At 42.4% G+C, this 11,874-nt stretch overlaps 1 protein-coding gene across 2 annotated transcripts in view; it reads left to right on the plus strand.

Annotated features, from left to right (window-relative positions):
* Positions 1–9,264, plus strand: part of LOC104530621 (mucin-5B) — a 42,966-nt gene extending 33,702 nt beyond the window's left edge. For both annotated transcript variants that reach the window (XM_029086810.1, XM_029086811.1), the window contains 13 exons: positions 64–242; positions 747–816; positions 969–1,090; positions 1,464–1,495; positions 1,933–2,110; positions 3,023–3,127; positions 3,726–3,766; positions 4,306–4,428; positions 5,363–5,458; positions 6,613–6,741; positions 7,493–7,532; positions 8,193–8,316; positions 8,895–9,264. In XM_029086810.1, coding sequence (XP_028942643.1) covers positions 64–242; positions 747–816; positions 969–1,090; positions 1,464–1,495; positions 1,933–2,110; positions 3,023–3,127; positions 3,726–3,766; positions 4,306–4,428; positions 5,363–5,458; positions 6,613–6,741; positions 7,493–7,532; positions 8,193–8,316; positions 8,895–9,069 — 1,414 coding nt within the window. In that variant the 3' untranslated portion in view covers positions 9,070–9,264. The remainder of the gene's footprint in view (positions 1–63; positions 243–746; positions 817–968; positions 1,091–1,463; positions 1,496–1,932; positions 2,111–3,022; positions 3,128–3,725; positions 3,767–4,305; positions 4,429–5,362; positions 5,459–6,612; positions 6,742–7,492; positions 7,533–8,192; positions 8,317–8,894) is intronic.
* The last annotated feature ends 2,610 nt before the right edge of the window (positions 9,265–11,874 follow it).

The raw sequence follows: 11,874 nt of genomic DNA on the forward strand, positions 1-11,874 counted from the left end.
AATTCTTCTTTGGAAGTAGCCCAAGGAAATGAAGTGTTGTGTCTGTCTCCTCTCTTTGCAAAGGAACCTGACAGAGTGCCATGGTGTGGTTCCCCCACAGCCCTACTATGAGGCGTGTGTGGCCAGTGGATGCTCAAAACAGCACCCCAGCACCGAGTGCCAGAGCATGCAGACTTACGCAGCCTTGTGCGGGCTCCACGGGGTATGCGTGGACTGGAGGAGGCAGGCGAACAGGCAGTGTGGTAAGCCTGGGAAAGACATGTTGCTAGTGAAGCAAATCCAGTCTCTTCTGTCCTCATCTACACGCCTGTTTCTGTTCCTCCACATCATTAGGCTTCAATCTGTCTTCCCTGAGCTGCTGAGAAAAAGCAGAAATAAATTAAAGAGGTTGTTCCAGTCCAGAACTGGTGCAAAACAAGTGGGAAATAGGCGCACAGTCTCCTGAGCTTCTTAGCTGAGGAGCCCGCTTGGAGTTCCATCAATAGATGGCAACACACAGTGTCTCTCTGTGTGCTTTGCCCTGCTCAGGGGGACCCGGTGATTAAGGGGAAAGCACTACAAGGACTGTCCCAAGCACCTTGCTGACTCCATGGTTCTCCTCTTGCTGAAGCTGCAGGGACTCCCTCGTTGGGCAGGAGCCTGGGCTGGATGGACCCGTGGGGTGGGCTGTGTTAGTGTGTCCATTGTGTGTTGAAGGGTATGTGTGGGTCTGGGATTTCTAATCTGTGTGTTGTAATGCTCCACAGAGGCCAGCTGTGCTCAGGATCAGGTCTACAAGCCATGCGGGGAAGCAAAAAGAAAAACTTGCTTCAGCAGGTGGGTCATTTCCTAAGCTACTTTTCAAGTCCATAACTTGAAAATTGCTGAGGAAGGCAGGAAGTTCACATTCCCCTGGTATTTAGGTGTCTGATTGCCCTGAGGAATATTTCTGCCTCTCATTAGTTCCTGGTTATATTCTAATTGTGCAGAAACACCATTATGGACACCCTCCCCTCCCAGAATAAAACACCAGTGTTTGTTGAAGGATGCTACTGTCCTGATGGAAAAATTCTGCTGAATGAACATGATGGCATTTGTGTTTCTGTCTGTGGTAAGAAATTATGTAAATGGTGGGATGGGAAAGGGAAATAAGACCCTGACTATAAATGCACTTTAAGGGGAATGCTCTGCATACAGAGGAAATGGGGGAGACCTTGATATTGACCCTTTCTAGTTAGGCTGGAAATGTTTTAGATTGGCAGTTCATGCCTGCTCTTATGCAGAAAGTACAAATTTCAAGAGAACAAAGAAGAGGATCTTTAAGATATTTAGGGTACACAACCTGTTACTTTTAACTCTGGATCTCTCTTTCTATTTCTGGCTCTTTCTTGGATTTCAAGACCTTTCTTCTATTTCTAACCTCCTGCTTCTATTGATTTCCCCAGTTGAGTTATCATTAAAGAAATCTGTCATTCATTTTATAGGTTGCACTGCACAAGATGGGTCAGTGAAACAGGTAAGAAAAAAGAAAATGCTGTCTTTATACTATAGGTGGGTGCTGTGACCTCCAATAAAAATGACTGCATGAAATTCTTCTTCTAATTCTAAGTTTAAATAGCAGTGAAATGCAGTGACAGTGAGGAAGAAAACAGCAGATTTTAATAACTCCAGAACTATATTAGTCACTTAAGGTACAGAAGCATAAATAGCAGTTTGTGAGAATCACCATTTCCTGGTAAAACTACCAGGCTTCCCTTCTTGGAAACATGGAAACCTGCAAAAGAAAGTGGCAGATAATAGCATTTTTCCTTACTGTTCCCTTCTCCTCCCTTTGGGATTTTCCTACAAAATAAAAGAGGGTAACACAGCCCTAAACTGTCTTGCAGCAGGCATTCACTAACATATTATGTCTAGTTTTTGCTCTCTGGACTACTCTCTCTATTGTTTTCACAGCCTAGAGAGGCTTGGGAGCATTACTGTCAGTATTGTGCTTGTGATGAAGCCACCTTGAATATCTCTTGCTTCCCCCGCCCTTGTGCTAAATCTCCACCTATCAACTGCACTAAAGAGGGCTTTGTACGCAAAATAAAACCACGTCTGGATGACCCGTGCTGCACAGAGGAAGTCTGTGGTGAGTAGATACTTCAGATATCATAATGTGGCATCATTTGCATTTAGCAGCAATCCTGAAGTGAGATCTGGGACCCCACACGTACCAGATAAAAAATAAAGACATTGGAGTGGTCATTTTTTACATCTACATGCCAAGAGCCCTGGAGAAGAAATGTCCTCTAGTTCAGTTTATATTCTAAACTTGTGCCATGACCTGCCAGATAATTACTTTGGAAAATCCCTCATGGATCACCAGTTTCTTCACAGGATCCTCTGGCTCTTGTGCCTTCCAAGGTGAGAGGGTGATCCTTGCACAGAGATCCATCCAGTAAGGGAGGATGTGCTCATCTTCCAGGCACCAAGGCCTCCCGTGGAGGTTCTTGATTTATGTTTGCCCTCACATTTCCATTTTCATCCTCCCAGTCCCAAGTGCCCACCATAGCACTGGACCTCCTCATCAGCCTACTCTTAATCCTGGCCATTCCCAGCACCTATAGGAAGATGCAGGACAGGGTGTCCTGGCAAGGGTGGTGGGATGTTTTTCTGTTCCTCGTGCCTTTGTGCTGCCAGAGAGAGGTCCATTAGCCTCCTTGGATGCCTGGAGGGAGCAGTGGATACTGCTTCATTTGCCTTTACCCCAACTTGTTTCTCTGTCACTTCTCTGTGATGAGGGTGTCAAGTTTTTGGAGAGATGGCATCCAGTGGGGGAAGAGAAGCAGGGACAAGGGCCAGAAGTATGTATCCAGGGAAGAGCTTTGCAGTAGAGGAAGCTTAGATATACTTCATCTGAACATGTCTCAAACTCCAAAATTGTGTGGTTCTTCAAGAGTCATCTCTTTCTGACCAATTTCTTGGATGTTCAAGCTTTGACTGCAAGTAACACTGCTGGATGGGAAGCTTTGGCTTACTTTATCTCTGTTGTCTATTGCAGAATGCGATATAAAAACCTGCATTATCAACAAAACAGCATGTGATTTAGGCTTCCAACCAGTGGTTGCTATATCTGAGCACGGCTGCTGTCCTGTCTTCTCCTGTAGTAAGTATCATGATTCCTTTAAGTGTTTTATTTATTCCTTGAACTATTTCATTTTTTCATGAGTCAAAATCATCAGCAATAGCCTCTCCTTTTCCCTCTCAGCCTTTACAATTTTTTTCTTTGGAGATGAAGCAACTGGTGCAGGTTCTCTGTAGTTCACTCTGTGTTCAGTGTAAGTTATTTATCAGACACTGAATGTCAGTTATGTCAAACCCATCCAGAAGGTCTCCTGTGAAATTATATTTCCAGATTCATGTACCTGACCGAGCTTCCCATTACCTCTGTTACCAGCAAGGTGGTTAACAATGAGCTAAACTAATTTCAATATAGGTAAAAAAAAAACATCAGGTAAATAGATTTTTCCATATGGAAAATAATAGGATATGGAATTACCTCCTGTTTCTTTTTACACATGGGCTTCCAAACAACTATTAGCATCATGTACTAGTTACTTTTTTCCTCCTTTTATGCAGGCTACTAAGGCTAGTGGGTAAGCTCGGCTCTTTTTCTCCTCTAAATCCCTCACAATTCAGAGAGGAGCACAGTAACTGTTTACATCATTCTTAGCGCATCCTTTTCCTTTTATTTTTTCTCACAGTACCAAAAGGTGTATGTGTTTCTGAAGGAGTCGAATTTAAGGTAGGTCTTCTTCCAGACACTTCTTTCCACAGGTTGATGCTGCCTGAGTCAGAATGTATTGCCAACACTCACATAAAAAGCAGGAATAGAATGGCCAACAATTTTTCCCTGCCAAGTAGTCTTATGTGATGTTGGGAATGTTACTGAATAGGTAGAGCTAGAGACCAGTAGCTTGCTCACTAAATGACGTCTTACGTATGTTTTAGGGTCAAGAAGTCAGAATTGTGATTGAATACAAATTTTAGATCTCATCGGTTGTGGTAATTACTAGGTCAAACTGGGCAAAAATTGATGCATGGGATCATGTAATAACTCATTTAACACGATCGGTGCATTTGGGACTTTCAGCGTTGTGTTTGTTTATATGTTACTGACACAGTGAGGTTTTACAATACTGGAGGTATTCATTTCAGGAAGTTCTTCCAAAAATAAATCCCAAGCATATACATTAATTTTTGATAGCCCAAAGGATTTATGTTTATTCTAGAACCCACTGAATTCTTGCCATAGCCTGTCTCCTCTCTCTTCTGTATTTGCAGCCTGGCGCAATGGTGCCTAAAAACTCTTGTGAGGACTGTGTATGCACAGATGAGCAGGACGTTGTGACACAGACCAACCTCATCCAGTGTGTTCCAGTAAAATGCCAAACCACCTGCCAGCAGGTCAGTGCTGCACACTCACCTCCCCGACAATGAATAGTGGTTGTTGAGGGGAAGTACTGTAAACCTGGGCTAGTATAACCACTTCCTCACTGGAAGTTAGCAGGATTTTCTGTTTGATTTTTTTAAAGTCCTTTTCAGGGTGCTGGTTATTTTTACTCTAGCAAATTTAAGAGGTCGCCCTTAGAATAATGCCCTGAGGGAGAATCTTAAAGAGAAGTCCAATTGCTGAAAGATGCTGTATTTGCTGTTCTGTTGGTGTTGTCCATTGTCAGCTCAAAAATTAAGATTGTAAAGAGACAAGATTGTAAAGATTGCAAAGTAGTTTATATGTTTCCAGATACTTCTCAGTACTCATGAGCTGAGAGTCTGCACACAGACTGTTTGGTCTATTACTGAATGTAAGCAAAGAGAGGTTTCTTTTCTATTCTTGCCCAGATAAGGCCAGATGCACCATCAGTCCTAAAAAGGGATCAAATCATTATCCTTTATCCTGAAGCCAGACACACCCACCAAGAGACCGAGGGATACCTAAAACACAGGGGAGGAAATAACTGATGCGTGAGCTTCTCATGTCTGACAGCAGCAATTCTTGTGGATAACCATATCAGACCAAGCACAGGTGGTAGACTGTGCAAGTAGTCACATGCAGAATTAATTTATTTGGCCTGACTTGTGTTAGCCTAAAGAAGAAAAGCCAATGACAGGGTCTTACGGTAACCGAAGTGCCCAGAAGCCACTCTTCAACAAGGGAAAAAAAAATTGCCAGCTTTGATTATTAGGCTTAAAGTGATTCCAACAGGTTTCTAAAGACAACAGAAATGAAACCAGAGGGTTGGCTAATTTCCTCTACCATCTCCAGTGTGGCTTTGATCCAAAAGTGCTTGATGAACAAGATATCAGGTAACATGGCTAAAGGGAAGCTTTATTCCCACAGGGTTTCCGCTATGTGGAAGAGGAGGGTCAGTGCTGCAGCCAGTGCCAGCAAGTGGCATGTGTGGCTAATTTTCCGTTTGGCAATGTGACCATTGAGGTAAGCACTCCCTTGCCCTGCACATGAAGCTGAATTATCAAAAAAACATCCGCATTTTTTGAACCAGACTTGGAAGACCTGGCAGAGATTTAAAAATATCTGTATTTCCAAAGCAAATGTAGATGGTTAGACAGCTGCTCTCTGCTGTCTGCATCGCACAGGCACCGCTGTGTTGAAAATTACGTGTCTCTGGCAGGAATAGCAAATGTGTTACCACCCCTCCTCCTGACATGCAACAGAGAGAAAGAATTTGGCAGGTATGGTGACACTGTGTAATACTGCTCTTGCAAAGAGAGATACACTAGCTGACTTCACATCATACTGCTCTGATCTGGAAACAGTGGCATTATCTTGCCCTGGAGATACAAGGCTAAATAGTGTGAGCGAGCTGATAGAGCTGTACCACCAGTAGTTCTGAATTTGCTGAGGCAGAAATCAGAAGTGGCATAGCTGCTGTTGTGTAGTGTGACTTGGTAACACACCCAGGTAATACATCGTGTCTTGTGAGCATAGCGTTGTGTAGACATGGGCTGAGCCTCAGGCTAGCTCTTTGCTTTTATCACAGCCTACTTCCCCTGTGAATGTTTAATGACTATTGTCTTACATGTTGTTGCTCCCTTGTAGCTCTTGTATTCTGCATATTTTCTATTTCATCCTTTTATTCCTTGATAATATATCTTGCAAGTTAGCTTCTCCTGTGCCAGTATACAGTCTCTGTTTCCATGAGGAGGCTTTGCATTTATCCATTAGTCTCTGTTATGAAGACTTTTCTCCTCTTTCACACTTTTTGCTTTTCTTCCATCTATTAAAAAGAAGACTATTGAAATCCTTTAAAAGAATTATTTTTCTTTTGTGTCTATTCTATTCCACATACATTAACACACTTACCTTCTGGCGTTTCTGTTCATACCTCTATGCTCTTCCAGCTTTTGATTCTTTCCACCTAAGTGACCACGGAAGGGACTTGGTATAGGCTGGTAGTGGGTGAGCTTGGTACATAATCTGCAGATGTGAGTTCCAGATGTCTCAGCATTTTCAGATATGAACAACCCAGTCCCTTTGCCAATGTATTGACTGTATTAATGTTACATTATTCATTTTTTATTGCTATACTGTATTTGGTTTGGGTTTTTTTCCTGTGGTTTTTTTTTCAGGTTGGAAAGAGTTATAAAGTTCCAAATGATAACTGTACTCAGTACACATGCACTGAATCAGGTGGCCAGTTTTCCTTGACTAGTACAGTAAAGGTCTGCCTACCATTTGAAGAGTCAAACTGTGTTCCAGTAAGTATTTTAGCGCCAGAAAAAAAACACCTTCTGGAATAAGCTCTGCTGCTTGTCTGGGAATTTTCTTTGCTGTTTTGAATGAGCCACTCCAGTTTTTCTTGATCTTTCTGAACTGATCATCCTTGTTTGAAGGAACTTACATGAGAAACACCAGCGTTATGAAATGAAATTGAGCAAATGGTAACTCAGCAGGGAACCCTGGGGGAACCAGTGAACACAGTGGCTTGTGATGCGTGGTGCATCTCTAAGCAAGGAAGTCGTACATGAATGAGCACGGGATATCAGTCATGCTCTGCTTCCAGCAATTAGTGGTTTCCAGTCACTTCCAGAAGCCTTGTGGGGCTTTGCAGCAGATCTGAAAACCAAAGCAGGGTTCAAGCTAATGAACCATTGACTCGAATTATCTTCAGAGTAGGTTCTGCGCAGGTCAGGCTGTTCAATTCCAGGGGCAGCTGGCATTCTCTGGGGCTGGGTTTTTTTCCTGTCTTCAACAGGACCCGCACAAGGTCAGGCACGTGTTACAGGACATTACCTGGCTTGTGAGATGATACATAGTTTTAAGAAAATTCACTCCCTTCCTTGCTGGATATTTTTAAGCTGTTTTCTCTATAATTGGTAGACAAATGTGTCTGATGAGGAATCTGTGTTGATAGAGATGAGGGAATATACCTGGACTCTCACTGTTGCAACTAGCTGCTTAGCAATATGTGCATCTGAACTGTTCTGGTTATGTTTGCTTTCAATACAGGGGACAGTTGATGTGACTTCAGATGGCTGTTGTAAGACATGTAAGTGCATTAAATCACTGATTCCCTATTCCAATACCGTTAGGTTCTCCCCTACTTGTAGTCCTGTTTCTGCATGCACTGAGAGTCTGCAGTTTCCACAGACTGGCAGACCATTCTTAGGCAGCAGAGGCTAAAAATCTTTCTCGTTCTTCCAATGGGGACATTGAAATTATTTTACATTCCTGTCAATGTTTATAAATAAGTGAAATACTGTTATTTTGAACTATACTCCTGATAAGAAAATTTGTAGAAAATATGCTCTGTATCCTTCCATCTGGAAACTGCATGGAAAAAAAAGGTAGTTTTCTGTACCATTCACTCAGAAACCATAGGTTGTTATAGAGTTACAAATGTAATTTATAGCAATTTTAAAAAACCCAAACCCTTCATGTTTCCTTTAGGTCTTGCTTCAATAGTGTCTTTAAATGAACTTATACAAAAGTCTTCATTTAAAGTGGGTCACAAATAGAGTGACTTGACCAGCAGGAAATTGCTTTGCTGAACAAGTGCATCTTTGCACTCTCATTTGTTTTTTTTGGTCACACATTTCAACTGTAACAAGTTTTAGTAGGATGATCTGCCCTTGCTTTCCTAGCAGATCCCTTTCAAAACATTTACTCCCCGTCTGAAGAATTCTCACAGAAGTGTTCCCCTACACAGGTGTGGACCTGCCGCATAAATGCAAGCGCAACATGAAGGAGCAGTATATCGTCCACAACAACTGCAGGTCAGCTGCTCCCATCCCAATGCCTTTTTGTGAAGGCACGTGCAGTACCTACTCTGTGTAAGTAGGAAACCTTTCACTGTCCTCCCCTATGCCCGGTCTTCCTGGGTTCTTATCAGTGGGCTGCAGCTGTTTGTCCCCTCGTAGCTGGTTCAAGGGAACTGCTTGGGAACCTGGGTGTACAGATCAGCATCATTAATAATGTGACTAAATGTCGCTAGTGTGACAGGAGTGCCTTATCTCAGTTGGGAAAATAGGTCCCTTTGAAAAGACATCAGCTAAATTTATTAACTGGTTGATCTTAAACATGTCTTTATGTGGGTTTTGAACAGCTCTGGTATTTGGTGGCATTTTTTCCTGCTCTTTGGTAACTGCATGAATTATTCCTTCCTGTCTTGCCAGAATGGGCCTAATCCAAAATCCACTGAAGTTACTGGGGTTTTCCCCATGGGTGTCACAGGATCTGGCCCTGCATGGATACTGGTGTCCTGAGGAAAGACTGTTATAAATAAGCAGAAAAACCGATAGAAAATTTTGCTCCTGTGCTTCTTAGATGTACCTCAATTTGGAGCAGCAAATACAGATCAGTTTGGGAAGACAAGAGGCATCAGACTGATGTGTAAATCTCATTTCTCTAGGTATTCCTTTGAGGCCCGGGAAATGGAACACAAATGCATTTGCTGCCATGAAAAAAGGAGTCACAAAGTGAAGGTGGAACTGGTTTGCTCTGAGCATAAGACAGTTCAATTCACATATGTGCATGTAGATGAATGTGGATGTGTGGAAACAAAATGCCCAAAGAAGAGAACATGAACATAAACTAAAGGAAACATTTCAGCTCCCATTTAATGCTTCCCTAGCAAGTGAGTAGTTTAGGAAACAGCTGTGAGTAACCTTCAAATGACCGTGCTTCTCTCTTGTGCTTTTTTCTTCTGGTATTATATGCAGTTATGGAAATTAGCTATAGATTTTACTCTAAATGTTTGTAGAATAAACTGAATTTCAAAGACGACTTGTTCTATTTCACTGATGCTGGTAACGGCGCAGAGTGGCTAATGTCTTTAATCCCATAGTGCTGTATAAACCAAGGTTATTACAAGGCACTATGGAGACAGCTAATGCCTTTCAAAAGTCCTGCCTGAAGAACATGCATATTGTAAAAAAAATAACCACACGCATCACTTCATTTACCTTAGAAGGGAAACAGCAATCACTTCCACAGCTGTCGTTCAGTCGGAGAGGCAGGAATCAGCTCAAGGGCACATTTGTGTTCTTCTCCCCAGTGATCCTGAACCTACTCTGGCTGTGACTCTGGGTCACTGGAGGAAAGCAAAGTGCTTTTCTCCTTCTGCAGTGAGCACAGCATCATGAATGTAAAAACATGTTTTGCTTATATACTACAAAATTACTATATTTACACCCTTATTGTGAGTCCTCTCTAACTGTTTGGGGTTTTTTTTTTAACTATTATTATTTGCCAACATCAAACCCTGAGCTATGTGCCAGGTGAGAGACTGATACTCACTCTTGCTACTGATTACATGACTATGATTTGTGTTATAAAGGACTGAGCCCCAGCTAGCATGTCCAGTGGTACTGGTGACAGTAACTTACGCAGGCAGGGATCAAAATGGTCCAACAATACATTCAGAGTATGCAAGGAAGGCAGATGCTTCTGCTGCTTAGGCAATTTGGTCTTTTGTGACCTGACAGAGAACTGAGGACTGTGACTTTTATCTTAGAGTGCAGTGTCCTGTAGCCTGCTGTGTGGAGTCTTTTGGGAATTGTTTTGAAGAGACTGCTCTTGACCTGACCAAGGAGACATGAAATGCATTAATCTTTAGCTTTACCTCTTAAAATGCTGCAGCTCTTAAGCCCCAAGTAATCTTTAATTTAATTCTTTTTCAAAATTAATCTGATGTCAGATTACTTTCACGTGTACTGTTTCATTATGGTGTTACTGATCTTAAAATTGAGAGACTGCTTGACTTTGAATAGCCATAGGAGTTGGATGGGATGTGTTTTTCTCTGGTCTCACCTGACAGTCCCATGCTGATTGGGTCATCACTGTGATACAATAGGCAGTCCTTTTCAGGATTCAGCTCTGATTGTTTTAGCTAACCTGTTCTCTAGTCCCTTTCTGGAATGGTTTGTCTCAGCCTAAGACTGGTATAAAACCCCTTGGGAAGTTAGTGGTTTCTCAGCACTGGGTATTTGGAGAGCCAGGGTAGCTGGCATAGACAGCTGGAGTCAAAAGAGAGGAATTTCATCCCTTGTTTTTATTCTGTTTCCTTATAAACAATAAAAAAGATGCTGGGTGTACCTAATGATCGCAATGGGAATAGGAACAGTGCAGGTATCTTTGGGAAACCTGGACAACAGAATCCAACAAGTAGTGTGTGCTGAATGAATTACGGAATCACAGAGTATCTCAGGATGGAAGAGGCCCATAAGGATCATCGAATTGAAACTGACTCTCCCATTCCCAGCCTCTGCACTAGTCAGTGGACCAGTTTGTTTGATTATAAATGATAGGAATCTCCAAATAATTTGGTTAAGCAGCAGTGCAATGCAACTCCTTTGGAAGGCATGTGTTGCAATTGCTTGACCCAGGCTCATGTATAAATTTCACATTACCCCAGAAAACTGTTCTTACTGATAAAAATCAAGTGCGTGCATGCTTCTAACACGTGAAGAACAGCCACAAAAAAGGACATTCCTTTCTTTCCTCCTTGCCTTTCCCCAAGGGGAAAGGAATCATTCTTGAGTACTTTTGTCATCAGAAGAGTAAACAGACTCTGTAAGTAGTCAGATACACGTTCATGTAAACCCTGCAAATCAATCATTCGCAGCAGGATGGTTTAGCAGGAGCACAATCAGAAACATTTCCCATCTCTACGTTATCTTCAGATGGGACAAGGGCATAAACCACAATCTAATCTTACCAGGTGTACTTAGATTTCTGTTCTCATGTGTGTTTTAGTGATGGGGAGACTTTATACAGAAACTGAGAATGGCATTGATTTAAAGGTGTACTTTCTTGTTCATTTTTTTGCATACATTTTGCTTTTCAGGCAAGGGAAACGCTGGAACCAAAGTCATATTCCCATCTCCAGAGTGCTTTTGAACAGAGAATCATATGAAAGCTCACATGCTCCTTCTCTATTCGCCGTTACACCTGGCACTTCATTTACTCACTCGTTCCAGCATCTAACTGGCCTGTGCAATGCTGTTGGTATCAGCTCTGGTGGCCAGATACTAAAGGGAATTCCTTGTTCCTCTGTTTGCAGGTGCAGAGCCCTATTTAGCTGAGATGCAGCCAGCAAGGCAAAGCCTCTTTAATGAGAACTTTCAGCTTCCTCAGCGCAGATACAGTCAATTGGTCAAACATCTCCTCCCATCCACATACACACAAATGCACAGAAAAAAAATCAGCCTGAAAGGTGATTGATCTTGGGCAAGTATTACACTGGAAGCAGATATAATGACTCACTTGCAATATGGCCCTTCTGGCTGAGTGGCTGTGCCTCTGCAAGCAGAGAGTAAGCTGGGCTGCAGCTAGAGTCTGTGTGTCCCCCTTAGGCTGTTGTCACACCTTCCCCACCAGAACTGGCAAAC

This window comes from Antrostomus carolinensis, unplaced genomic scaffold, assembly GCF_000700745.2.
Source record: "Antrostomus carolinensis isolate BGI_N321 unplaced genomic scaffold, ASM70074v2 scaffold3599, whole genome shotgun sequence".
Lineage (NCBI taxonomy): Eukaryota > Metazoa > Chordata > Aves > Caprimulgiformes > Caprimulgidae > Antrostomus > Antrostomus carolinensis.